The following is a 27,493-nucleotide window of genomic DNA, read 5'->3' on the forward strand; positions in this document are numbered from 1 at the left end:
TGAGTACGAGGACTTTTTGCCGTCAATGCGCGTGATGAAAGCACACGAGAAGAATTAAAAAGGGAAGCGTGGGCTCCACGTCGCCCAAAAATTTTAAGATTTACTCTGCAAAGTAGCTCTGCTGAGACTAAGTACAAAGCTTTTTTGCCGCCAAAGCGCGTGATGAAAGCCCACAGCATTACATCAGAGGACAAATATCCAAAGTGTTTGTATCGCAAACTTCATTCGGCAAAATATACGCCATAAACGAACGCCGCGCAATTTACTCTAAAATCTAATATAACTCAAGGTAAAGGTCGATACAAGAGATACAAATGTCTAATTTTGCGCTCGTCAAGATTTAAAAATGATCCAGAACCAATTCAACAAAATGGAAAAATAATTAATTCATCGATAGCTATTGTCCTATTTTTAATAACTGAAAATGTTTTAATTCAATGCCCCGTACACAAAGCACAGCATGAGAACTTTTCCGCCGATTGTGTGTAAAATTCAACATCATTAATTGCTAGCGTGTCGTTTTTTTTCTTTCCAAGCTGAGCTAAAAAATTGGTCCACAATTTGTAAACAGGTAGTTACTAAAACGTCTGGGGTTTCAAATACGTTTCCACTTGAAATATTAGAAAAAAAAAATAAAAGTTCCGGCAAACTCAATAACATGAACAAGTATGCATCAATACTACCCGACTAACGTTCCGACGACATTTCAAATCTATTCATTAGACGAGACAATATGCTTGGCGATCAGTCGAAATCAAGGTTATGGAAGGTGGTTGTCTTGTTTCATCGTTTTACGAGGTAGGAAACACTTGTGCAACGTAACTTAATTGTATGATAGAGTTTTGCCATTCTGGCACGAAAAAGATCGCATGGAACTCTTGCTTCTGAGCTCTTTCAATGCTCTTCAAGCAATAACAAGGGCTTTTATAGATCCTTACAAGTTTTTCGAAAATTACTGATGCTTATACAAGTGGAACGAAAACAGAGTTATAAATATAGTAAGAAATTATTAAGCAACGCGCCTTTCCTTTATTCAAACTCAGGACAGATGCGGTAGTTTTTCTAATCGTAACGATAAAAAAAGTATTCCATTCAAAGCCCTGTACTTTACAAAGAAGTATTTTGTTCGATGTAGCCCCTATCAGATCTCTCAATTACGTTTTCGGTCTTTCCTTTGCTGATACATGACCTCAGGTCCTACAGAAAAATATTACACAATAAAATGTGTAGTTGTAAAAAAACGGATTTAGTTTGGCCCTAAAGGGTAACTGACAGTTCTTACTGTAATGCACGAACGTGCACTAGACTACAACACAGCAAAAAGGTTAAAATATGATTCCTTCCGTGAGAACAGTAGTTCTCTGAAGTCTACACTAAAAATTGTCTTTGCTCCAGTACAACAGAGCCACATAAATCGAAGTGAGGATTATATTTGAGTTAAGAGAAGCTGGCTTGAGCCACCAGATTATTGAAATGGACTGAAATGTTTACAGGATTGGGAGAGAGCTGTTTGTGATAACCCCATAGCGTCTGTAAGGACCAGAGAATAAGGGCGTTGGATTTATAACCTTGAGATTATTGGTTCAACCTTTTTCTTCACCCAGCCTCAAGCCTACGTTTGTTTCGTAGCACTCCTTCATTTATGTCCCACGTTTTGCCTTGCAACTGATTTGTCCAACAACTGTTGGAATTTGCAAAAGTCCTAAGAGGTGTTTATTAACATCGACACTTAAATAGAGTTTTATACTTCATTTAAAACCCGAGACTGCAAAACCATGCAGCTTTTGACATTCATTACAGGTATGGGTGACAAGGAAGCTCATCAGTACCTCATAATTGAAATTTTCACCTCAATTGGCTTCGTTTCTTATTTCCGACTTCAATTCTTCCTGTACACTTTGTAACCAAATTACTGGTTTGCCTTCCACTAATGTGGATTTGTAAAAATGTTCTGAGTTAGCAAAGTGTTGCTTCAAAAACATTGGCCAACACTATAAAACCTATCACAGGTTTCACTTTCGATACGATGAGATCGAGAAGACACTTCATCAACGATACACAATCCCATTTCTCATTTTCCAAAGGTTCTGAGCCTTTATTTTGAAAAAGCCTTGGTGTCTAGATCACTTTGTAAGTTTGCTACCAGCTGAAGCACCTTATTTTCATTGAAGCTAATCCTTGTTCTGCAGTCATTGCTTTGTTGAACACCATTTAAAATTGTTTTCTCCAGAGAATTGCTTGTGTAAAATTCAATTGTGAGGTTTCTGTCGGCCATTTCATTCAATTAAACCCTTGTTTTCTAACATATATATTGCTGGTGTGAATAGGGCACTAAACTTAAAGAAGCTATACAAACATTGTCTGCAAACTGAAAGTCAAACTAAAATATAAAGTCATTTTTGTCAATTTATAATGTTGCTCAAGTTTATTTTGCTCTAGGTAGTTAGTGTTTGCTATGTAAGCATTCTTATCCACTAAGTTGTTTTAACTCCTGAAATGCTGTTATGGCTGACATAGGGCATCTGGTGCACACCCGAAAAACTACTAGAAGTGCTCAAAATTCGTTGTTTTGTTTCCCGACCATTTGAAAAAAAAATAGAACACAAACAAATGTCGGTAAAATGATAGGGATGTTTTCCAAGGCGGATATAAGGAAGTAGTTAATCCAGTCGTGTCTGGTTAGAGTTATATCGAAGTTACCCCATGTAAGCGTGGGAAACTCAGAGCATGTGAGGAAAATTGGCCATGTGCCATCGTGCGGCTGATTTTACGACAGGATGGCTAAACTTTCAAGAAAAAAACGTGGACCTGAAGGAGCCAAGAATAAACACAGGCATTAATTTCCTTTTGTAGGCTTGGACTCATAATTGAGGACTTTGATATCCTTTTTTCATATCTCAGTATTCCATATCTTGTAAGTGGTTTATCACACTAAATTTACTCACCTTGTTGGGTATTTTTAGATATATTCAATTAATTAATTAATCTTTATTTTCAATATCTAGTTATATCATTTATTTGGGACAGTTGAGGCTAATATTATTGTGGGGCTGAGATTCGATCAAAAACATGTTTTTAAGCCAGTTCCTGGTTTCTCATTAGAAATGTTTACGTTCTGTGATATTGCTGAATTTATCTATATCTTGCCAATTTAGATTGACATATTTTGTTTTGCGTTCAGACGCAGAAGACCAAATAGTGACTTAATACTAAGTTCACAAAACGCCTTGCACAGCAGACCCTAGAGGTCAAATTACATTGCTCTCCTAGAGAACAAGGCAGTACGTCATAGATACACAATAATGTTTACATGGTCCCGCGTTTTCAGCTCGAACAACAAATTCACTCTTTTCACTTTTTTAAGGTATTACTTGGGTCAACATTATACTTCATCCAAAAAAAAAAAAAAAAAAGAAAAAACAATGTCCGCCATGACACAAATGAGAGCGCATAGGCGGATAACTCCACCTAAACTTCCAATCAGCGCGCGGAAACAGAGTCGAACCTAGGGCCGCTCTTTCAATGACGTACTATGATAAAGGGTGTGGCACACAAGGCAAGAGGCCTCTGCGAAAAAGTATTGTGTGTATTGATCACCCAACACAAGTTGTTCAAACGTTTCCTCACAGCAGCCATGCACACGAAATTCGAACCAGTTTGAAGCACTCAAACATGTTTCTGAGACAAAGATTTTGGCTAAATTCACCACCAACGACGAAATTTGCCCGCACCGCGTAGCACCGATTCGTCATCCGCACTGAACTCTTTTTATATCCAACATTCATCATGATTATTAGCCTCTTGAAAATGAAACTGAGACGCGCATTTTAGCTCGGTATGCCATAGTTGAATGATTGAAAATGTCTGACTTAAAAGAATTTCGTCACCTCCGACCAAACGCCCGATTGGATTTTTTTTTGTGGCACATGGATGTAAGAATCAGCGGTGCAGTCGTGATAGAAGTGTTTTCCTTCCAACTCATTTCACCGACGCCATCGCATTATCTCAATTTATGGAAAGCTTAGTGAATATCCTGCTTCATAGTCCAGCTAAATTAACACTGTTAGTTTAGACAGCAATTTCAAGTTTTCACGGCTCTCCACTTTTTCAGTTATAATCGCTTTAGCCATCAAAAACCCATCGCAAAAGATATTGCATTAACAATTGCTACATTATATGCGATGTCTAGACTGCACTTAACAAAACTCACATAAAGCTAAAAATGGATCACTTTTCGTGAGCTTAATTTGCATTTTTCAAAACGGTTCGTGATAGTTTCCTAAGCGTTTCTGATACCAATATAGCATCTAGCAACATGTTCAGGTATATGACCTTATTTAAGCTCTGTAAATCCTACAGAAACAAACAAATGGTAACTTATCTAGTGGATACTCTCAATCCACGAGGCATAGATAATTGACATCAGTTCAAAATTCAAGGAAACAGCCATGCACATTTTGGTTGAAAAATCATTTTAAGTTATGTAATAGATACAAAATTAGATGCAAGGGGAGAGAAGGGGGAAGTGGTGGGAGGGGGTATTTGTCAGTTTCCAAGTTTACCAAACTGAAAGGACTAAAAGGAATTTTGGGCTTGGGATCAAGCAGCAATATTTTGCACTAGATATTTGTCAGGGACGAACATGCTAGAAGCGTTTTAAGGCCAGCACCGTGGAAAATCTACCAAATGCTGCGAGGAAAAAGGAGTATGAGGTTTAACGAGAGCCAATAAATAAAGTGGTTGGGAATCATAAGGAAAGTGATTTCTGAACAGAATCTCTTCGCCAATGAAACGTGCATCGGTTGATTGATCACTTATCGGAAGACCATAAGAAAGCATTCCTCTTTTTACTCCGCCATATGTAAAATTATACTCAGTATGAATGGTCATAAAAAGTTAGTTTTCCATAAAAATTTTTCTCTATTTATCTCAATCATGAACATTCTAGACTCGAACTCGGTGAAAATACAATATCATAATACCATGTACGCAATGTCAATACGAACTTCGCCCATTTGCACAATCACGAGCAAATAAGAGATTAAAGTCCCATAAAATCGACCGCAGTCATTTGCCGAAAAACTTGCTCTGATGAAAGTATAAAAGTGTTGCTGCATGAGCAAACTGAGCGTAAAATTCTGGGACACAGAATCGAGGCCGAAAAAGGATCATTTATATGCCCCTTGTAATATTTCTCTTAAGTTACGGTCCAGTGACTTGAAGTGAAAAAAGACGTACGAGAATAAACCTCTCTTAGCAACATACCTAGTTTGACTACGGTGAACCACAATAGGAACAGATCTTGAACAGGGATAGTGTTAGGGCAACATGCTGTTTGCCAAGCCCTTAGTTTTTTAAATTTTTTTTTCATTTTCCAAAGCATCTGTTTTCCAGATGCTATTTAAGCGAGCAAAGAGTGTACTTTCACAGGTAAAAACTGTAACATTTTCTTATTTAATTTCTTATTGCGATTTCCGGGAAGGCCGGATTTCTTTCTTTGATTCCAAGAGTGGCTAATTTATTTTCTAAAGTTATTGGTTTAATTTTCAGAGTTATCTTGTTTTGTTGGTACAGTCGCCGGTCACTTGGCTAACACAACGATGCAAGACTACAATTAATTAAAACTTGCTGTGTTTTTTTTTTTTTTTTGTATGTTTGTGTGTTTCTTCGTAGACGCCATTTCACGTGAGAATTCTCAACGTGCAGTCAGCAAAGACGAAAATCAAATTTAAGACTAGCATTGTTTGCTTTACGCAACCGAGGAAAGGAAATAACTAGCGGTAATTTTTTCTACTAAATCCCTCGATATTAAGTCGATCTATAATGTAATCTGATTACAAAGCAAACAAAATTTTAAGAGAGTTGCGGGAAGATAAGAGTGGTTTGAAAGTGTAAGTGAGGCTAATTTCCTTGGCTTTTCGTGTCCTACTGTCCAATCAATAGCGCTTTCTTTAGCAGGATCTTTCACACAAAATGAAACGAAAAACATATTGTGAAAACTGTAAATTCAATTCGAGTTTGTGCACGTGCGCGACTCAACCCTAAATGATTACATGTGAATTGGCGAATAGCTAGTACATAATCGATAAGTCATTCGTTCTTTAAGAGAGTTCAGATTTGCGTTTCAAGTACATTTGTGTAAAACAGGTTTAGCTGTAATTAATTCTGAATAGCTGTAACCCTTTCTCTGGTAACTAATGCACTGCCAGGAAAGTCTATTTTCCCATATTAAGTCTCAGCGGCCCAAGTTCACTTATGCAGTAAAATTGAGTTAGCCTGTTTCATTTAATTTATAATCTTGGTCAGCCATGAATTTTTTATGATAGGGAAAAACGATTTGCTTGTAAAATAAAAATGCTTATCGGCGCAATATACGCACCTCACAAAAGAGAATTCTCGTCCTTGTATAAACAAATTTGCACGCATTTGCAAACTTTTTATGAAGACTGACCTTTATCACGGGCTAAAACCCCCTCCAGGAAAACTATGCAAAATTACTCTGAAACAGTGACCTTCTTGAAAAATACAAGAGCCAAGAAGTTCCGAAGAATTATATTCTTAAACAAGTCTGTTCCTTTTAATAAGCATTCATTCGCGACCGGAAAAAGCTAAGTGCTCTCCACATTATACTGTACTTTACAAAGCGATGTACTAACGAATTTAAAATGGGTACATTTCCAACAGCCTTGTGTCAAGTCACCATCTCATTAACTTATGTATTTCCTTTGAAATTAGCGGGCTTTTCCTATGAAAGCTTTACCCATTTGACCCCTAATATGCACTCACAGTTTTTAGTAATGCTTAATTGAAATTTCGGCTAGGAGCATTGTAAGATTTACAGGTTGCTTAGTCCAGTGTACCGCGGCTGCTTCTGTCTGAAATTAGCATACAGGCGACGAAACATTTCAGCCAATGAAGCAGTTATTGTCCAGGGGCGAACACTGCGAAAAGTAAAATAATGTTTGTTCATGATGAAATTATCTTTTATACAGGTTAAACACGAAAAATAGTTGTTATAAGTCACTTTAATTAGGCTTTTCTTTCGCATATGTATGGCATCTGTCCTTTTCCCAGGGCCCATAAAATCGTCTTTAGTTCAAATCCCCTAAGAACAAGTTCGTGTTTCCTCGACCTTGCAACCGATACGACTTTAAAATGGTCGAGGGCAAGGGCACCCAATCATAACTCCTGAAATTTTTTTCCTTTTACTCTGCGACCAAACACCACCTAAATTTCTCTCCTTATGTGTCGAAATCACAATATCTTAATTTTGACTTCCGCACAACAATAGCAATTTGGCTGATGTTTTGTTACTGTGGCGTACTTCAACCATCCTAAATGAGAAAAAACTGCTTCTACAGATGCGTTTCATTTTTTCTTTACAATCACTTTTTTTTAACTTGTTTGATCTACGTCAACCTAGCGCCATTTGGCCGGTTTAAACAGACCAAAGGCTTTGCGTAGCGCCTCAAACAGAGAAACACATTTGTTATTCTATTTTCAACCTTGCATTTTCCCCTCCGAGCGGGAGACATAGAGCTGTAAACTTTGACGAGTATTAAATTTGCAGGTATTGTGAGCTGTGGGCGGGAAAGGGTATTTATTACACGGGGGCAGTCAAAAGAAAGAAACAAAATAACTCACAAGTTTGGGTTATACTTATAAAAATGTAATTTAAACCTTGTATTCAAAATTTCTTCAACTTGCTCGCGTAAATATACTTTCAGTGAGGAGCGACTTCACCTCTCGTTCAGAGTCTGATGTAATAATAACAAACCATTTACTGAAAAATGGATACGTTGGCAAGATTCAAACACCTTTGTTCCACACTTGACGCACTGTTTACAAAATAAAATTTTATCAGGAGTAACGGCACAGTGAATTGATATCTAACCTGTAATTTTTCAATAGTTAAAATAAATCAGTTGCAGTCACAGTTTTGAAGAGAGAAAATTTTGTTTAACAAGCAAAATTGTAGCCATAATAATTCTTTCACCTTTCAAGTGGAAAAAAGATAAAGAAACTTGAAATGGTCGAAAAATACAAATGTGCCATTGTTCAAATTTTGTACATTATCCATTTTCAACCCAAGTTTGTCGCCGACGACTACAGAATGATAATTTTTCTCTGTTGAGCCCAGCTTCCGAGGGATTTCAAGGAGATTTTAAGAAAAAAAGAAAACTTTTCACCTTCTATTATGAGACTACAAATAAGTCATCAAGGAAAATTAAACAATATTGAAGAAAGTTTCTATAACTTTTGTCAATGTGCAGCTAAGCAACACCTGTGTCGACAACTTTTCTCTCATGGTGAAAATGGCTGTCGGATCGGACGGAAGTGAGGTCTTCAAACAGTGATACACAAACAGAGCGCCCGGCCATAATGAAATCAACATAATTTATATCCAATTGACAAGCTTAACTTTGTGTCAGATGCTTAAACTCTAAGGGTCGAGAAACGAATTAGCTGAGCGTATCACCGGCAATCAATTATTAATCGCTCGTAGAACAATTGAGTAATTTATTTCTAAATCGATCACAGCCCTGTGACGCTAGAATCACGTAAATAATAGGGCTACAGCTGTGGCAATTTTGGTTTCCATTTTTTGTGTTCATTCGGTGTGTAATGGGTTTTAAGAGATCTTAACTTCTAGCTTGGAAACAGAAAACGACCAACACCGGTGTAAAAAGTTCCATTGAGTTTACGTTCGGTGCAGTGAAAATATCATACCAGGTACTTTTTTTTTGCTTTTTGGCTGTTTGTTTTTTCCTCGCCTAGTTTTCTTTTAGTTTATTTGTTGCGTTTTCAAGCATCAGTACAAGAATTTTGATTTTTATCTCGCTTTATCTCGTCGCAATGGTTCCTCTTTTAGAGGTGTCAAGTTACTTTTATCTTTTGCTAACCTATTGCTGCTGTCTCGAGTTCTAAATTCTTAAAACGGTAGTGAAACTTGCCCTTTTATGAAATTTGAAAAAATTCTTAGCACGATTACTTTCAGAGTCCCAATCTTTTCAATGGGTTTTTTTTCTTTTCCCGAAGACGAAAAAACTTGTCTTGGTTTCTTTCCTATTAACAACCATCGCTGTACACAAAATTGTACCCAGAATATTCATTTATCATTAGAACGGCCTGTTTCGGATACCTTGTTTGCAATAGCCGTATCAAAACAGCACAGAAACTCTATCACAACTTTCCTGTTGTTTACTCAACTAAACCGGCTCGTGTGAGTCAACTTTTGGAAGAGGAATCATTCACTCTGGTTGACTACTATTAGAAGAAGAAATTATTCCCTGAACTCGTCTACAACAAACCTTTTAACGACGCAAAATGTTTTCCCAAAGCAATTTTCTTCCGTGTCGTTTACACAAGCCATTTTGAAAGATTTTAATTTGCCATTTCGCTTTTAGCCGGCAACTAACTAATTGGGCCATCTTGTCGCTTTCACCCTGAATTCATGATTAAACATTGTGGTATTAATTCTAAACGGTAAAAACAGCCAAAACGTGGTATCCGGTCATAAAATTGGCGTAATTTTCTGGTTTGGCTTTACATTTTCGCTCTATGAAAAGTCCACGACGGGAAAAGAGCCTCAAATTGACTTCAGAGTTTGTCAAGCGATGACAGGACCATGAACTCTTTTTATGTTTCATCTTAACTTGACGGTAACTTGTCTCTCTTTCATTTTCCTCAACATTGTTCTTCGTTTGTGACTCATTTTACAGGGAAGTATCCAGATAGAATGTCGTATCAGTTCTCGCCAGCGACTCATGGCCTGCCGAGCCTTGCGCAATATCTACCCCCGGGCTGCAAATTTCTGAGCTGCCACGATGCACAAAACGTCCTAAGAAGTTGTTCGACTTGGAGACTTCCCAACGGAACTCTGGTTGCTCCGCTGGGCGGGGAGCTTTACCAAGTTGTGGAAGTTCCCGCTAACTGCGATGAGCGTTGCTCTTATCACGAGGTACGGTGTGGCTTTTTTTTGGTCATTTTACATGTTAGTTTCAAGAGTGCGGTAACGAATTGACACATTTCACGCGCAGAGCTCCACTTGAAAAGGCAACGAAGGCAAAACGGAAGACATTTCATGTTCAATACACGTAGTTTTACAATCTTTCTTATGCTCATCTGGGGTTTAATTCGAAGCTAATCAAACAACAGAGTAAAATTTTATTTCTCTCGATCAAAATTCGTCGTCTCGGTTGGAAAATATGGAAGCGAGTTAAATTTTGATTCGGAGAAAATTGCTCTTTATGATTTCTTCCGCAACGGTAAAATTTCCAACAAGCTAAATGCAATATTTTGTTATTTTCACAACCACGAGGGCGTAGCCTCGCAGCATGATGTTAAGCACTTTTTTGTTTCGTGCGGTTTCCTAAAGAACAACTTCTCTTGTCGATCTGAACTTGGTATTTAATAGTTCACCGTTAAAAATTCATAGAGCTGGTCAGAAATTTGTTTTCGTTTTCGACAAAAGCCTCTAAAAATTCATGTTCAACATAAAACATAACTTAAACACTTGAAGTAAAATTCCGTGTGCAAAGATTTGATGTTATTCTCCCTCAAGCGAATGTAACGCATTTCCATCGCCAAGAGAAATATTTTATTATAAAAGGCAAGGAAATAATGCTAATTTCTGCTTACAAAAATTACTTTTTAAAATACTTTTAAAAAGAAATCGACGCGGTGAAATAAAATATTGAATTACTCTTCCCCAAAACAGAAACCCTGTTGTTTTTGAACTGGCACCTGTTTCAGTCGATTTAACTACAAAATGTTTCTCCCACAACGGACTTTGAACGGCAAATAATATTACAGTTTCTTCAAATTTCCAGCTTACTTGAGGGACATAAAATAGCGATGTGATATTATTAGGAATTAAGCGAACCGTCTTAGAAACTTAGCCCTTGGGTCAGAAATAATGAGAACTTAATTTCCACGACCAGTAATTAAAACTTAACTTTCGCCAAGCCAACATAAACAGAATTAAAATTCTGATAGGCAAAGACAATGACAGTTTGTTGGTCTGAAAGGAAACGCAATTTTAAGATTAGAATTTAAATATGTAGTCTCGACTGTTTATAAAATTATAGTAACGCCTCGAAAGAGCTTCTTAACGACTGCCTCAGAGAATGCAAAAACAAACTTAAACCCAAAAATAAACGTCAAAACTATTCTCTTAACGCTGAGTAAAACATGTGAAAAAGAAAAAAAGAGAAAAAAAATTTTCGCTAATTTGAATCTTGAAGGATATCGACAGTTTCCGTTTACAAGTGGATCGATTGACAAAACCCGACGACACGTACATAACACATAAAAATAATTAAATTTGTTCAATATAATATCGACAAATAAGGCAAGGATTTCTTGCAGCTGCACGGATTCGCACACTCGTTTTCTTTTCATCTTTTTCTCTCTCTTTATTTATGTTATCCGCTCCACACGTAGAAAACAAAACTTTTTAGCCCTGAATAGGAGTCCAGTATGGTTCGATATGGCTTTTCACAAAAGGCGCAATTTTCCGTGAAATTAAATTATCGCTACAAAACAATTGGACAAGTATAAAAGTGTGAGAATGTCTTTGTGCAGTTTTTCTCAAGAAAATTAACAAAGTGTTCCTATGATGAAAAGTGCATTTTTACGTACTACGAATAATTTTCCAGATTAGTCTTTCCCTTTCTTTAGATGAAGCATAAAATATTGTTTATGTTAGGCTGCTTTTCCAGAAAAAAAGTGACTTAGAAACGATCGAGGGAAAATAATAACCAAGTAATAAAAAATTATACTGAATAATAAAGACAGAAATAAAATATTTAAAATAAAATATCCAAAAAAATTCCAATTCTATCTCGTCTGAGTTATTTTGATAAACGATACACTGAGAAAACACTTGGAACAGCGTTTCAATTATAAAAGAGTGTTTTTGATATTCAGTGTGCATGCACACAAACTTTGAGGTGGACTTTTAAAGGCCTTAGTCTGCGACGCTGATCCCATCGATACACCATTTTAAAAAGACTCAGTCAACATGAACAGGTAAACGATATTTTCTCTAACAATATATATATGTTAAAACTAACATGTTTTTTTTAATGTTTTTTTTTTCTTCCTCTAGCCCCGAGGGACATCGGCTTTGTTGTCTGAAAATTCGCCACTGCTTCGTAATGAATGGTTCCGTTTTCGACACTTGTCTGAACACGAAAGCTCCTCCTGTTACTCCGACGGGCTCAAGAGGTTGCCTCTTTTTTACACAGGTAAGATACTTTGATTTTCTATCTTCATATCTACCCTTTCCACAAGAAAGCTATCGTTAAAAAAAAGGAAAAAAATCCAGCACATACAACTAGAAAGTCTTAAAATAGTGCTATTTTCGTCAAAAGACAAAACACGTTTTTATATTAGCTGGTTTCAACAATACGACAAGCTTACAAATGATAACTTCTAGCCAAATTCTTTGAATTTCATATCTCATTTCTTTTGCAATATAGCACAAAAGTTGAAATGGCAAGTCTCTTCTGGATGCGACTCATATCACTTTAAGGACACAATTGCTTCGATATCTCAGTGATTTACAGATACACCATGATTTTCTAGTAATTTCTTCATATTGACAACGGAAGGAATCGTCTTTGACTCCTTCCTTTCAGTCCCTTCATTTTGGTTTCAATATATCAAGGAACTTTAAATTATACATAGTTCAAACCAGTAGTGCTCTCTCTTTTTTCATCGATCACAATTATCTTCTGTCGAACTTGGTCATTTGAAATCGTTATTGAAAAGTTGAAGTCTTGTTGAAGTAAATTTTCTATCTGAAGTGAAGTTTGAAGTTTTACAGAGAATTAAAACGATGCTTTCATATGGATCAGTAAATATTGCGATCATTTATGAGTATTTTCAGATTTTTCCTTCAACTTCGCATTTTGATTTATAACAAGGAACATTCGAAAAGCTTAAGTCAAAATTAAACCTTATAGTGCCTTCATAAACCTTTCAAATATTTTACCACTTTAAGCTTGCTTTTCTCATGCAGGAAATGACCACTTTGTGAGATAAAATTCTTCTAAAAAAGCGTCAGCAATTCTCAAAACTGGCTATAACTAACCGCTAATTTATAATTAGGGATGAATTTTGTAACAGTGGAGTAGCTTTAGAAAAATCCTACACCATACACGTTTGGCAAAACACTAGGATAATATTCAGACCGTAGGTTTTGTCGTTTGTAAATGCTTGTAAATGTTCATGTCTTGTGTTTGCCTTTGCATACCTCGTATCAAAGTTTTGATAAGAGACCGGTTGTTGACAGAGCGTTAATTTCCCCGTAAACACGTTTTTTCCAAAAATCGATACACACGCAAGCAAATTCTCACACCGCGCGAAAATGAGAACTTCTGAAACATTCGCTGAGAAACTGCTATTTTTTATTTCACACACAAATGCAAAGACGGCTTTCTTTTCTTAATTTAAAATCTACACACGCCGGTCTTTGTTTTCAACTAAAGAACCAGGTGTCAGATAGAAAAGAAACGCAAACAACTTTACCAATGATCTGTATGTTTTCTACAAAAAATTAATTTCACCACGACTTTTAAAAATACCAAGAGAGACTTCAAGTGCAAAAACGGACTAAATAGTTGGTTTCAAAGTTTCTTTTTGACGACTCGAAGTTAGCTTATTAAATCAATATTTATCTCTCTCCGTTTGGGGAACACGGATTTCTCTCAACACAAAGCAATTAGTTGAATTTCAAAGCGGAAAGCAATGTCGTTAAAAATTGGATTCTTCCTGTAATTCCCATCAGGAAATTAATATCAAACATCGATTCCAACTGCAAATCACTGTCAATGACAAAATCATTAAATTTGAGTTAACATTGATACAATACGTTTATTCATGTGCCAAGCGAGAGATGATGTGCTCAAAATTTGTTTGTCAGAGTCCCGCCGCGAATTTTCATTGCGCTATTAATAGTACGAAGTTCTCCCAGTGGCTCATTAAAACTTTTCTCTGCTCACCTTCCAGATGGCCGCCGCTGCAACTGTCAACTTTGCGCCACGACGATGTATCCCGACAGGCTTTACGAGCATCACCTGTCACAGATGAAACCGCATGACGTGGTGTGCGGACTCAGAGAGGAAAGATTTTCTCCTTTGGTAAACAAGCAGAGTAATGAATCCCCGGACAATCCAGCAGCCTACCCGTTTACTCTTGCGCTCCCGCAGTCTTCCACATCACTGACGTCGTCACAAGAGGAACAACGAAGACAGAAACAGAAGCGATTTCAGTGTATGCATTGCGAGAAATCTTTTGGAAAATCTTCACACCTGCGTGATCACATCAGAACTCACACCGGGGATCGCCCGTTTCGCTGTCAGTTTTGCAACAAAGCTTTCACCCAGTACTCGAACTTGCGCACGCACACGCGAATTCACACGGGCGAAAAGCCATTCAAGTGTCACCACTGTAACAAAAGCTTTACACAAGCTGTCACGCTAAGAAGTCACACAAGGACTCACACGGGTGACAGGCCTTATCACTGTAAGAGGTGCAGCAAATCGTTCGCCTGTTTTTCCGGTTTGAAAGGACATCACAGGGTTCATTCGGACACGGAGCAAGATGAACTGGAAATTTAATAAATTGCAAACGAGTAAAAGAGAATCACAAAATTGTCAACATGACTTGTAAACCACGCCTGATATACTAAGTATAAAAACAGAATTTTCGCCAATAGTTGTGTTCAACTTCATATCCATCCTGACCGAAAGGAAAAACTGCACAAGGAAAGTTTACTCCAAGATAACTTACCCGTTTTACAATCGGTCCGGTAGATCCTTCTGCAAATGACAATCGAAAATAAAAATTTACCTCTAAAAAAGCTTTTCATGAAAGATTGAAAAACCTAGTTTACAAAAGTGTGAAGGTCTTCAGTCAACGCACTGAGCTTATATAATTGCAAAAAATAACCGTCTGGATAATGTTCATATTTACGTAATGTATGTTGACTATATACCAGTCACACAAATGCAGTACTTAATATAAAATCAAATTTTCCTGGGTGCGAAAACACCTGAACGACGACTATTTGATTCAGGATGCTTCTTTCGCTTTTTTTATGAAATTCTCGATTAGAGTTACGTCACTGGCTTTCAACTTTTGGAGAGGGTCTATTACAATGGAGATTTTAAAGAGAATTGTGAGCCAATTTCTTCCTATTTTCCACTGCCGTTTCTGCTGAGTCTGTACTGCACTTTTGAGCTCTAATTTTTGTGTTAAATGTGAGAGGTGTAGTTGAACAGATGTTAGAAATAATATTGTAAATACAACACTCTTCTTTCTGTATAAAATAACAAAGAATTGTATGAAGTCCTGTGTCTTGTTTTTGGTGTTTGGCCTAGCCTTGCGATGGAACGCCACAATAATTTAATGATTTCCTATCTCCTCCCCTCCTGGCGTAGGGTCGGGGAGGGGGGGGGAGGGGGAGGAATAGGATATTTGTCGATGAGTCGACAAAATGCTTCTAAGAATACTTCTAAAATGGAGATTCACTTTTTTTAACCGACGTTGTCCACGGCGTCGCCATTGTCGTCTATTACACTCCCTATTAGCGCTATAGAACGCGCGTTTACTCTACCTGTAGGAAGATTTGGGACAAGTAATGCAGAGGTTTGCCGGGGCTTTAGCCTCATTATCAGTACTACATCCCTTACGCACCTCTTGCCAGCTTCAGTTGCTCGGGGCTTCATACTTTTCCTGCGAGCGAAGAAACACTCGTGCTGAGGCACTAATAATGAGGAACTATTCGCAAGGTAAAACTGATTTGTTGAAGGGAACGTTCTCTTCCTGACGAGAGTTTTCGCACATAGCCAGAGCTTCATAGGACGCTTGTCTCACTGCGTTCATTGCAAGCTGTTGTATAAACAGTTCCCGCTTTTTCTGGGTAAAACAAATTTTGAGATGTATATCGTAATCCACCACTGACGAAGAAGCAGCATTTATCAAGAAATTGGTGATAGGCTTTTACTTTTCCGAGCTGTCCACTGACTCATTGTTATTCTCATGCAAATACGACTAATTTTCGAAAAAAATGTATTTTGAATTTTGAATTCATGTTGAAATGGGGGTTTTGAGAAATAGGTTATAGCCTCTATCAATTCATTTAGGCCTATTCGACTTTGGAAGAAAATATGATACTAGGTTGCTTGCCATTTACCTAGTCACGCATTCGATTACGTGACAAGCTTTTAAAATTGTCTGCTATATTTTCAAATTCGCTCGTAAAACCTCCAGAAATCGTCACAACAATTATGTAATCTTATAAAAAGACTACAGAGATTGCTTAGATGCTAACTTGACACGAAATAACCTTGATTTGATATCTTACCTGATGCGTGAGCTAAATTCTTGAAAGGCTATACATGTTATAATATTTGCTCGCACAAAACAACAGTCATCAGGGGTCCATAACTTAGGTAATAGGCTCCTTAGACATCCATTACGTCCACCAAATAATCTTGGTCTCTAATTCTGCTGGCTCAGCAGGTCCACAAACATCTCACGTTTATTCTAGATACGATGTAACCCGCCAAGTCAACAAAGGTTACATTTTCAGTAACGCGTGTAAGGTTTAGTAACCGCCCTTTACAGTCCTTTGTTTCCAGTCCTCTCATTCTAATTGACTTGGCAGTCCTTCACAGTCCAATCACCGCAATGATTATCTGCCGTAAACTCTTTTTCTATTACTTTAAATAACAATGTTATTAAGCGGGTTTTTCTCTTATCTCGGTATAGTTTTTGATGACCGCTTTAGCTGGAATGAGCAAATAAAGCAGCTTATTTCGAAGGCGGGAAAACGCCTAGGAATGCTCGGCAGGCTTCGTAGAAGCCTCAATAGAGAGAGTGCAAATATAGTTTATTGTAGGCCAAACATGGCTTTGAAACACTCCAAAACCGGGCTGCTGCTGCAAAACCGAAATGTGCGCAGCAACCCGGCAATGGATGTTCTGAAATGGCCCACGTTGGAGGAGCGCCGTCGTAAAAGTGTTTTTAAACTCGTTAAGAAATGCCTGCAAGGTCAATGTCCCCAATATTTTCAAAAATATTTTAAACGTAATGATACAATTTACGCCCGCGCCACTAGACAAAGCAACCTTTTACATCTGCCTGCTGTGAGGACTGTGATCGCAAAATGATCTTTCTATTACTATGGGTGATGGTATTTCGTATTTCTTTACTTTTAAATTTTTTATTTGTACATAGTTTTCTATCTATATTACTATCAGTACCAGTGTAATGCATATGTATACCATAGTTTTAGTGCATTACTGTGCTCCGGGCTCCCATTGATAACAGACAGCTTTTTGCATCTGAAGAGGCTACCCGAGCGGTATAAATCAATAAAAGGCCTTCTTCTTTTTCTTCTTCTTCTTCGTGTCGTGGTATCTTGTGAAGTAAAACTATTTTCTGCCGAGGTTATGCCCGATGCAATGATTTGTAAGATATGCAGTTCCACAGACAAACCAACTTGTAGACCCGCGATCACGAAACCCTCCTCAGGTCACAGTCCACTGTACTGAAAGTCAGTTATAGCTGGGATTATATTAAACATGGCAGAAGTTCAAAATGCAATTTTCATCATTGATGCTCATTACGGTTATCATAAAAGCAGCAAGCTTTGACCCACTCAAATAAGAATATTCAAAATACTGAATGTATGGCGACAATTAGAGTTTCAATAATGCTAAGGTTTTTACTCGTGGGCTTTCACCCTCAGGCGCGACATCGGTTGGATTTTTATCTTTCAAAGGTTTTTTTATCGTGATGGAAATGTCATTTTATAGTGATCGGAAAGCTTTCAGTGTTGTAATAATGTACCTGTTTTATCGTTTACTTAAGGAAAATGTTACAAAGGCCCTCATTCGACACATTTATAAACATTCACCATACCACGACATACCACGAATTCTGTCGAGTGACACTTCCGAAACCCGCACTGATGAGGGCTCAAGATCTTGTTTTGCTGAAGATATTTGTACAGTTGGATATGTAAAGCCCGTTCTAAAACCTTGGATAGAACAGATAAAATGGAAATCGGGCGATAATTGTCCATCTCATCAGCCTTTCCCTTTTTAAAAAGTGGAATGAACCGCGCAGATTTCCAGTCACAAGGAACTTTGGCATTACGCAAAGAAGTGTTGATAATGAACGTCACAGGGTTGACTACAATATCCGGAGAATCTTTTAACAGGCGCGCCGGTATGCGGTCCAAACCCTCAGCCCTCCCAGATTTCAGGCTACGTAACTGCGACAGAACAAACTCCCATAGAAGTTACTATAAGTTATTAAAAAAGTCTGAAGTTTAAAAGCAGCAACAGTTGTTTTAAGGGAGTGGGTCTTATTTTCAAATTAGCTGGTGGCGATGGTAGATTTCATGAAAAAATTTTGATGCCTACAGGGGCTATATGCATCGTTCATCACTTTTTCCTAACAATCTCTAAATTTACTTTCTATAATACATCTTCACGTTTTGCTATTATTTATTGTTTAGATGCAAAATAAACTTACTTCTTCCTAAAAATGGTGTAACTTTTATTAACAACTAGCCTTGAATATGCACCCACCTAGAGGGGCCTACTCTGCCTCAAAGTCCTAAAATTTTTACAAGCTCTCATAAGCAATAGATCCTTCCACGGTTTTAGCGGCCATATTGGTTGGGGGTCAAACAAAACCTCGTTGCTAGGCAACGAGTCCTAGAATCTCTTATGATAATAAGACGCGCATCGCTACCCTCGTTAAATTTTCGCTTTGTTCAGGAACAAGAATCAATATCCATCGCTAAAAAAGATAAGACATTGATAAAGGTGAGTGACCTTTTTTCTCTAGGCGAAAAACCTTTTATTCTCTGCGTTTTATGGGAACACTGGGATCGTTTTCTTAGAACGTGATCTCGCGGCTGACATAATGCCAGAAGGTCACAGTACTGCTTTTTCTAAAGACTTTTTGCAACTTAATTGGGCAGAGGAAAAATTGAAATAAATATGTTTACGTGCCCTTAAAACTTTTTCGTCCAGACAGGCTAACATACTATTGAAAAACAATTAACTCGGCAAAGAGAAACCCTTGGCTAAATGGGTTTTGGAGATAAGTGTTGTGTCGGCGGCTGTAACAACGACAGAAGATATCCGAAAAAATGGGTCATCCACTCGCATGTAGAGAAGTTATCGTTCCACAAGCCCAAGCAATCGTTGATTGAAGCATGGTCTCGACAGGTTCAGAAGGGAAGAAAAGATTTCTCAATAGGAAAGTCAAGAGAGTGTCGAATCCACTGACAAAGTAGGAATAAGCTTTACAAAGCTTGTACTTCCCTACATAATCCGAGTCAAATTCTTTCTTTGACAAAATAAAAGAGAACACTTTCCCAAGGTCTAAAGCTGGCCATGTTGTCATATCGTTTCTCCATTCATCCTCTGCAATATGCCTGGGGTCTCTAGGAAGACTCTTAATTCGTTGTTGGTACTCGACTGTGAGTCTCGACCTCAACTCCTCGTCGGATACCACAACCCGAACATTACGAGCAGAGAAGAAAAGGCTCTGGCGACAAGCTCTCTTTTTTACCAGTTACACTTAACCCCCTTAAACTTAAGTAATCTTTTAGTTCACCCAAGCTTTTCTGGAGGAAATTTTCGTAAAGATCTTCTGGATTTACACTAGAGGGCTCTTTCGGAACACGCGTAGCCATGGTTCGAAATAAAAACAACTATTGAGCTTGAAAACACCTAAAGTACAAAAACCAAAACCAAAATTTTAAGTACGTTGTAATGCTACCACCGTAAAGCCTAAAATTTAAAGCTACACAATATCGATGGCTAAAAAATATACTCTAATTTCTCAACCGAAAGAGGTGCTTTTTAAAATGCGATTTTCGCATCATAGCGGCCGCGAAGTCAACTTCGAACAACATATCAATCTGCCCATAAAACGCAGAGATAAAACGGTATTTCGCCAAGAAATTCGGCACTTACTTTCAGTAACGCCTTATCTTTGTTCCCGCTAGATTTGGAGACGAAAATAAGCAATTTTCCTTCAATAAAGTTAAGATATTGAGCGAAGGTACCGAAGCACGTCTAATAATTACAAAAGAATCTATCGCTCGTTGCCTAGCAACGAGGTTTTGTTTGACCCCCAAACAATATGGCCGCTATAAACCGTGGAAGGATCTATTCAATTCGGTAACTTTGGCTCTTCGGTTCCGAACCTCATTCTCAAAGCGGTCTGTCTCACCGCCGTTATATAATTGCACTCGAGGCTCGAAGAATAGCCTCTCATTCAAATGGAAATATATCTATCACTGTTGATCACATTTTCAAATATTTTGAGGGCAGTTTCAAGACATTTTGCTCAGAGGTGATCCACTATGCAAATTATGCAAATCTAACGATCAGTTAAGGCTCTGACCGTGTGACACGCAGTATTTTGAATATTCTAGCAGACAAATGTCGCAACGTGTTGCTTTTTTTTTAGTGATTACACAATGTAAGGATCAGGCAAAAGCTTTTTTGACAAAATTTTAAAGCATCTGAGCACTGTCAAACAAGAATTTCGATTGTGGCTAATGACTATGGGCGATCACAATAACCTTCAAGCGGGTAAAGAAACACCGGCTTCAGACACAAAGTCAAGGTGGCTTAATACTTTCTGTTTCTACATCTTTGGTTTTTTCACCTACTTCAGCGTAGAAATGTTCGTCATAGGAACGCAGGATATCCTGAGCGGCAGGAACATTCCGACCGCTATTTTGATCACTTGCTTTGAAGGTCCTTTATTGATGGCCAAACTAGTCATTCCTTGGTTTCAGGAGAAGATTACCTACGTGGTGAAGGCGTTCTTTATCGCATTCTTTATGATTCTTGGATTGTCTATAGTCGTTTTCGCAAACGACTTCAGAGTGAAAATTTTAGGAGTCGGGCTAAACGCCATGGCTGCTGGAGCTAACGAAGCCACCTTCCTTGCGCTGGCTTCGTTCTACCCAAAGCTATGTATCAGCGCGTTCGTCTCTGGCACTGGATCGGGTTGTCTGATTGCCGCTCTTTACTACATGGGTAACTACAAAAAATTCTCTTTTTTTTCAGAGCTTTCCTTAATTGAACATGAGCCTCTGTTCCTCTTGATACAGAGTGTTTAACTCTCTAGTAGTTAACCGCAAAAGGGGAAATAATGAGTGAATATCATGAAACAAACTGTCTTCAACATGAAAATAGCGAATGTTGAAGCTTGCGATAAGGGAGCGACCATGAGCGCTTGAAAGAGAAATTCAAGAGAGTGCAAGGTCCCGTCAACTTTACAACAGAAACAATGAAAAACGCAATCTATAGGTAACTTGTCCATTGAAAATGGAATAATTAATTAAGGTACTTTTAACCGGATAAAATTGAAAAAGCTGTCGTTGACTGTGTTACAAATCAGTTTGAAGAAAATACATTTTGAAAATTGAGCTTTTCGAAATCGTCAATGTCAGTGCTCTTCCTTATTACACTTCCGATTCTCGCTCAAATTCCAACGGCACGAACGTCGATCGAAGCCGAGAACTGAACTTTCCATTCGTATCCTTTTTCCCTCCTACATTTATAGATTTGGACTTTTGTTTGTGTGCGTCACGTAGAGATTTAAATTTTTTATGACGCCGTTAGTGCGCTGTGTCATTATAATATGGAGGATTAGTTTTGTCATTTGCATTTCAGACGGAATACTGACTTTCCCCCTTTGTGTGTCTATCTAAAAGGAAACAGTCAAGTGTTTCTGTCGCTGGTCATTATTTCGATTTAAAAATAAATCAGGCAAAAATTTAGACGGAAAATATCAGCTACGTTTACAATCTGAAAACGTCTTTTCAAAATTACTCTTCGTAAAAATTGTGTAGACGGGCTCCTTAGAGAAAATAAAGAGATGTTCGCAAGTAATATGCCTAGATTTCCTATCGTATAAAAGCTAAGTTTTTCGTTTGTCTCACAATGTAGTCACGTGTGATGTAGACCGCGACGTTTCGACTGCATACTGCTAGTCTTCTTCAGGCGATGAGGTCAACCAGTCATGCGATCTACATCATCATCGTGAGACAAACGAAAAACTTAGCTTTTATTGTTATTCACCACGATGAATAACCACAACCTTTTCTACGCAATAAATCCTATCGTCATGATCCCAATGAAATTCTGAACTACTAGCTAAGGGCTACAATGCTCAATATGTACAGTTGAAAGAGAAAAGTGATCATTGTTTTTTCTTTTTATCAGCTCTCACGACGTGGACTTGCCTATCTCCTAAGACCACCATGATGATAACAATTCCCCTTCCTCTGGCAGTTTTGATCTTTTACGCATTGCTGAACAAAGAATTTCTCCCAAACAGCTCACAAAGCAGCCCCATGAAGCTCAAACACGTTAAATACTCCATTGTAGGATCCACTTCTGACACCATGGATCAGGATGCGCCAACTCGCCAAAAACTAACATGTGGCGAAATGCTTAACATCGCATGGAAAATTAGTTCAGTTGGTATTTCTCTATTGTTGAGTTTTTCTGCTGAGTATATCTCAACGGTATCCGTGCTTACGACGATTTCTTTTCCTAAGTCACAGTTTCTCCCCCGCGATCATTTCCTTATTTATCTGCTGTCATACTACATCGGTAGATTTGTCGGTCGAAGCTATTTACTTTTATTTGCTTGGCTGCCTTCTGATATGACGGAATTCCTTCGCTGCAATAAAACCTGGATTTTCACAATGCTGCAGTTGGTGCAACTGACGTTCTTAATATTGGATTCGTTGTACCATTTCGTCCCGTACATCTGGATAATAATCTGTGTTTGTTCATCTCTTGGTCTAATCGGCGGAATAATAAGCATGAACGCACCCCATGCAGTTGGGCAGCACGATAAATCCGAGGAGAAAGAGTTTGCTTTAGGACTGGTGTCAGTTGGTTCATCTATGGGTATATTAGTGGGTGCCCTGATTGGCCTGGTTGTGGAATCGAGTCTTAGAAAGCATTGTGTCGAGCATTACCCAGACACCAAAGAGTTCTGCTTCACAAGATATCAAAACACCACTGGCTGGGAAACTAATATTCACTGTTAAAGCCTGTTATATATTCTGACGCTTTGGAGCATACGCGCTCTTAAAGCCAAAGCCAACCAACTAAACAAACAACCTAACTGACCAATAGACAAAGGTCCAATCAAAACTTCGTTTGTATTAATTTTTATGAGAGAATGTCATCACGAAATTTATGTGTTTTCCGTCAACAAAGACGTTTTTTTGTTCGCCAGACCACTCAGTGATGTTTTTTAGGTTGAGCGCATGATGATCAGATGATGATCGTTCTCTCATCGGCAAGCCTGCTTTAGCAAGTGAATTCTTTGAAATCCTACATTGCTGAAACAGAATGAATTTTGGGTCTATTTGCATTAGATTGTGGGTTCCGAGAAAAAAAAAAATTTATAATCGAGTGAAGTTTCTGATACTTACGAGAATCATCTTCAGATGTGTAAAACTGAGGCTTGTGTCTAAGTTGCGTGCAGTTGGTATGTTTTCACAAGACATCACAAAAGAGGTTTCTTAGGGCCAGACTCAGCAAAGTGCTTTTCACGCGCGCTAGTTGGTTAGTATGGAAGTGATTTGCAGTCTTATTTACCACTGGGCAGCCGAAGACCATTTCTCGGTATCGACAGATATAAACTAATGTTTTGGTTTCTGTGTGGTATGTAATAAAACAGTTACTTGCCTCAGTGTCTTTGAAAGTGGTGGATATTTACCACTAATCGCCTCCACTTCAGTGAATAATTGTTCATTCTTTACTCTTCAGTTTTTACGCGAGTCGGCTGGATTCCACCGGAAATTATTTGTAGCTCACCACTATTAACCCAGCAAAGACTAGTCACCCACAGGAGCCCATTACTCGGAGCGTTCAACTCCCATACTGGGTCTATGCAAGAGCCCATCATGAGCTCTCCAGCTAATTTCTAGTTTTGACCAACAACCCACCAATTTTCCACGCTCTCCTATACTCAAATGTCTTAAAACTAAGCGCTCTTGTTCTTGTTCTAAACAAACATAGTTATTTTCTCTTGAAATAGACACATATATTTTCACTTAAGCGCACTGAACGAGGAGTGGTCACGTGTTTTTAACCAAGGAGGCAGGAAGGCAAGGACGAAGAAGACGTCGATTACAAAAATGAATTGCTATTCTGAGTTGGAATTTTGCAAATGGCTGGATGTGTTCACCGTCTCATAAGGTACCACACCTAAATCTCAGTATACCGTACGAGAGCAGCGTTGAATTCCAAATGAAAACTTTTGGGTGGCCTTTTCAGACTACGCAAATTTCTGTGATTTCACGTTGTTGCTTTTGCATATGACGGCTGAGTAATGTTCAAAGTATTAGAATGCACGTGCTTAGTCAATGTACTTCCCTTTAGATCGTCCTCGTCACCGTCACCATCGTGGTTTTAGGGTCCTTAGTTATTACAAACGAAATGCTTGGGAGCCTCTCTGGAAGAGCGTGAAGCCCATTTCTAAAAAATTCTTCTATGTAAAGCTTCCGTTCTTTAAATTTAACATTGGTGGGTAAAAAATAATTCTGTTCGAACACGTTTACAAAAGAAGAAAATTATTGATTAAAAATTCAGTACCTTGGTCTACCGTGTAAAATCACGAAGCAGTCCACGTACCGTACTCTGAAACTCCTGCACAAAATGAACCCCAATTCATTACTAAGGCTTCAAAACTAAGGCGAGGAGTCGGTATGTGGCATTCTTTCGATTCTTGTAATATGTTCAATAATTTTTTTACTAGGAGCCGTCATTTTTGTGAATGGTTAGCAATTACTTCGAAGCTCCAATGACGTTTTGATAGGCAGAGTGATGATATTTCAAGTGGGAAACTAAAATATTACATTTCAGAATTAATGTAGCACAATGGGATCATGCAATTCTACAAAAAATGGGGTGGAAAATGAGTATGAGTATGGACATGATCATTTGGTGATGCTGGGCAAACAGATGCTTCACAACCTTATGGTTCCAATGGTCTTGTTACTAAGGCATCAACTTGTATGGAAACATCACAACAAGGATGAAACTGCTCAACTGCTCAACGAACACAGAGCACTGATCAGAATGATTCCATGGCAAATTCTGAAGAATTCTTAAGAAACTCGTATGAACAAATCATTCAAAAGCTCCAAAGCTCGAGAGACCTAATTTGGCCAAAGGTGTAATCAAGTTCTCGAAAAGGGTTACATCCCTAACCTCTGCTAGAGCTATGCAATCTAATTTGGCGAGTGCTCTTTTTACTTTTGGGTCCAGTGAGGTAAAGAAAACAGGAAATGGAAAAAAGATTCGAGTCCAGCCAAACAGAAAAAGAAAGTGTGGTAGTGGAAGCCAGGTTGTATCAAAAGGGCGACCAGTACAACTTCAAGAACCCACCTCTAAAGGAAAGTGAAGCCATGACTTGGCTAAAGCAGTGCAAACGAACACTAAAAGTAATAAAAAGTCTGGGTCCCATGCTATGAAACCCAAGACAAAGCATATACAATGGAAAAAAAGGAAAACAAGAAATCTTAGTGAGTAAACAATGGTTTTTCATAATGCTTTTTCATAATGTAAATTACCTGGATCCCCAAACCCTCTCCCTGGATCTGCCTCTGACTTGGAAGAACAAGGTTAAAAAGATTCAGGTTTTGACATTGTAAAGAAGTTTTGAGTTATTCTGTCCTGTTAAAATCTAACACAATATTGTGATTATCTAAAATTTGGTTTTAACAGTAACATTATGTGTCTGGATTTATGGATCTTTCTTTGGGTTCAGATAATTTGTTTGATGCCATACTATATGTTACACTAGCCAATCTCAAATACTTATAATTTTGTTATATTTTTTGTTCAAGTGAAAACCTGTGGGTATTAATGTTTGTTTGCTGATATTCTGATCGAAGAATAAACAATGTTCAGCCATTGATTCACATGGGGCTTAGGGTTAACTATTGACTATAACCAGCTGATTATGCAATGTGTGATTCCAGGGAAGAACCATACCTCCCACTAGAAGGATGTTGAGATTTGACTTTCCCACCGTTCTGCAATTTCTGTATAGTTTAAATGAAAAATCCTGGCCACATTGAACCCCATCACAACCTCCCCCCCCCCCCCCCACCTAACCCTTTCCGTGAGGGGGTATGGTTATGACCAAAATTAATTTCAGAAATTGAAATTAAAAATTGAAAAAATAATTATGTATTACAAATTGGTCATAAAGCAATATCAAATCATCTTGGTTAAAAATAGTGAGTAGCAAAACTGTTGGTGTTTTAATAATGATGGCATGAATTCTCTAACAGCTTAGCTTTTATCAGCTTTATATTCCTAGGCTATTTTTAACTAAAATGTGTGGCAAATCGGTACACTTATACTGACTATCCCTTAAGGATATTCTAGAGTGTTGCCTGAAAAAAAAAAAAATTCTGAACAACATCAGAAAATGGACATTCATCTTGATTCAAAACATAAGTTCATAACCTAAAAATACTACTTGGAAAGTCGGGCAAAAAAGTTTACACTCTGAGTCCCTCTACAAAGTTAGCCACATAACCCACATGGCAATTATTTTTGTCTTTATCCGCTGTTCAAATAAACGACTTTTATATATTCATAGTGAGTCGTTTATTTACTTCTTCACGGGTTTATCTGGAAACAAAATTAGAGTTACCTCCCATTTAGCTTGTTAGCTCAGTTGGTAGAGCGCAGCACCGGTATCGCAGAGGTCATGGGTTCAAATCCCGTACAGCCCTGATTTTTTTTTTTTTAGGCATTATTTTCACTACTGCTCAATTAGTGTTCATTACTGCGAAGATCGCTTTCATATTCACATATTTTTGTAATGAAACCCATTGATCATGAAATGGAGCAGGGTACTGATAAACATTCGCAATGTTCGAAGTTCATTCCCAACCTTTCGTCTGTCTATCGGCAATTTCTTTCTCATATTGCCAACCACTTTGAAAACCTGCCCGATTTCTGCCTCTTTCCCAAGTTGTTCCCTAACTTCTGGCTGTGGAATGATACAAAAAACGAGGAAACAATAACATATGAGGGTGCTCAAACAAGCGCTTTATCCTGGCTAAAAATGCTGGAATATTTTGGGAAATACAAAACAAACTCACCGCTACTGACTGGAAAAAGAAGTTCCACCCCGTTGGCTTCTTTATTGATTTTGGTTTTGTGTCAGCACTAGAAGAATGGGCTGGTTCTGGTTCAGCTGGCTCACCTCTCACGCACGTGGATTGTTCCGCCATCAAGTAAACAACACTGATACCCCGGAAGTGACGTGCGAGCGTAAGAAAATCATGAGCGAACCGCGTACGAGCTTTTCGCGAAGGCTGTCGTCTGTTCGGCTACTTTTCGATATGGCATCGACCGTTTTAAATGGCAACGACCGTTCTGAAAAATGGCAT

General features: G+C 38.1%; 2 protein-coding genes across 3 annotated transcripts; both read left to right on the forward strand.

The window, feature by feature from the left end:
- The first annotated feature begins 646 nt into the window (after positions 1–646).
- Positions 647–15,357, forward strand: LOC113665291 (uncharacterized). Of its 2 annotated transcripts, none has more exons than XM_027180963.2 (4): positions 647–798; positions 9,723–9,961; positions 12,113–12,251; positions 14,017–15,357. In XM_027180963.2, exons 1-4 carry the CDS (start codon positions 669–671, stop codon positions 14,625–14,627), a joined length of 1,119 nt encoding a protein of 372 aa, XP_027036764.2. In that variant the 5' UTR covers positions 647–668; the 3' UTR covers positions 14,628–15,357. The 2 variants fall into 2 exon arrangements, with proteins under 2 accessions (XP_027036764.2, XP_027036763.2); XM_027180962.2 differs by lacking the exon at positions 647–798 and adding an exon at positions 8,436–8,733.
- Positions 15,358–20,210: 4,853 nt separating this feature from the next.
- Positions 20,211–23,769, forward strand: LOC113665280 (uncharacterized). Its single transcript, XM_027180953.2, has 2 exons — positions 20,211–21,089; positions 22,281–23,769. The coding sequence occupies exons 1-2, from the start codon at positions 20,603–20,605 to the stop codon at positions 23,117–23,119; spliced, it is 1,326 nt and encodes a 441-aa protein (XP_027036754.2). The 5' UTR covers positions 20,211–20,602; the 3' UTR covers positions 23,120–23,769.
- The last annotated feature ends 3,724 nt before the right edge of the window (positions 23,770–27,493 follow it).

Source organism: Pocillopora damicornis, chromosome 4 (genome assembly GCF_964200805.1).
Source record: "Pocillopora damicornis chromosome 4, jaPocDami1.2, whole genome shotgun sequence".
NCBI lineage: Eukaryota > Metazoa > Cnidaria > Anthozoa > Scleractinia > Pocilloporidae > Pocillopora > Pocillopora damicornis.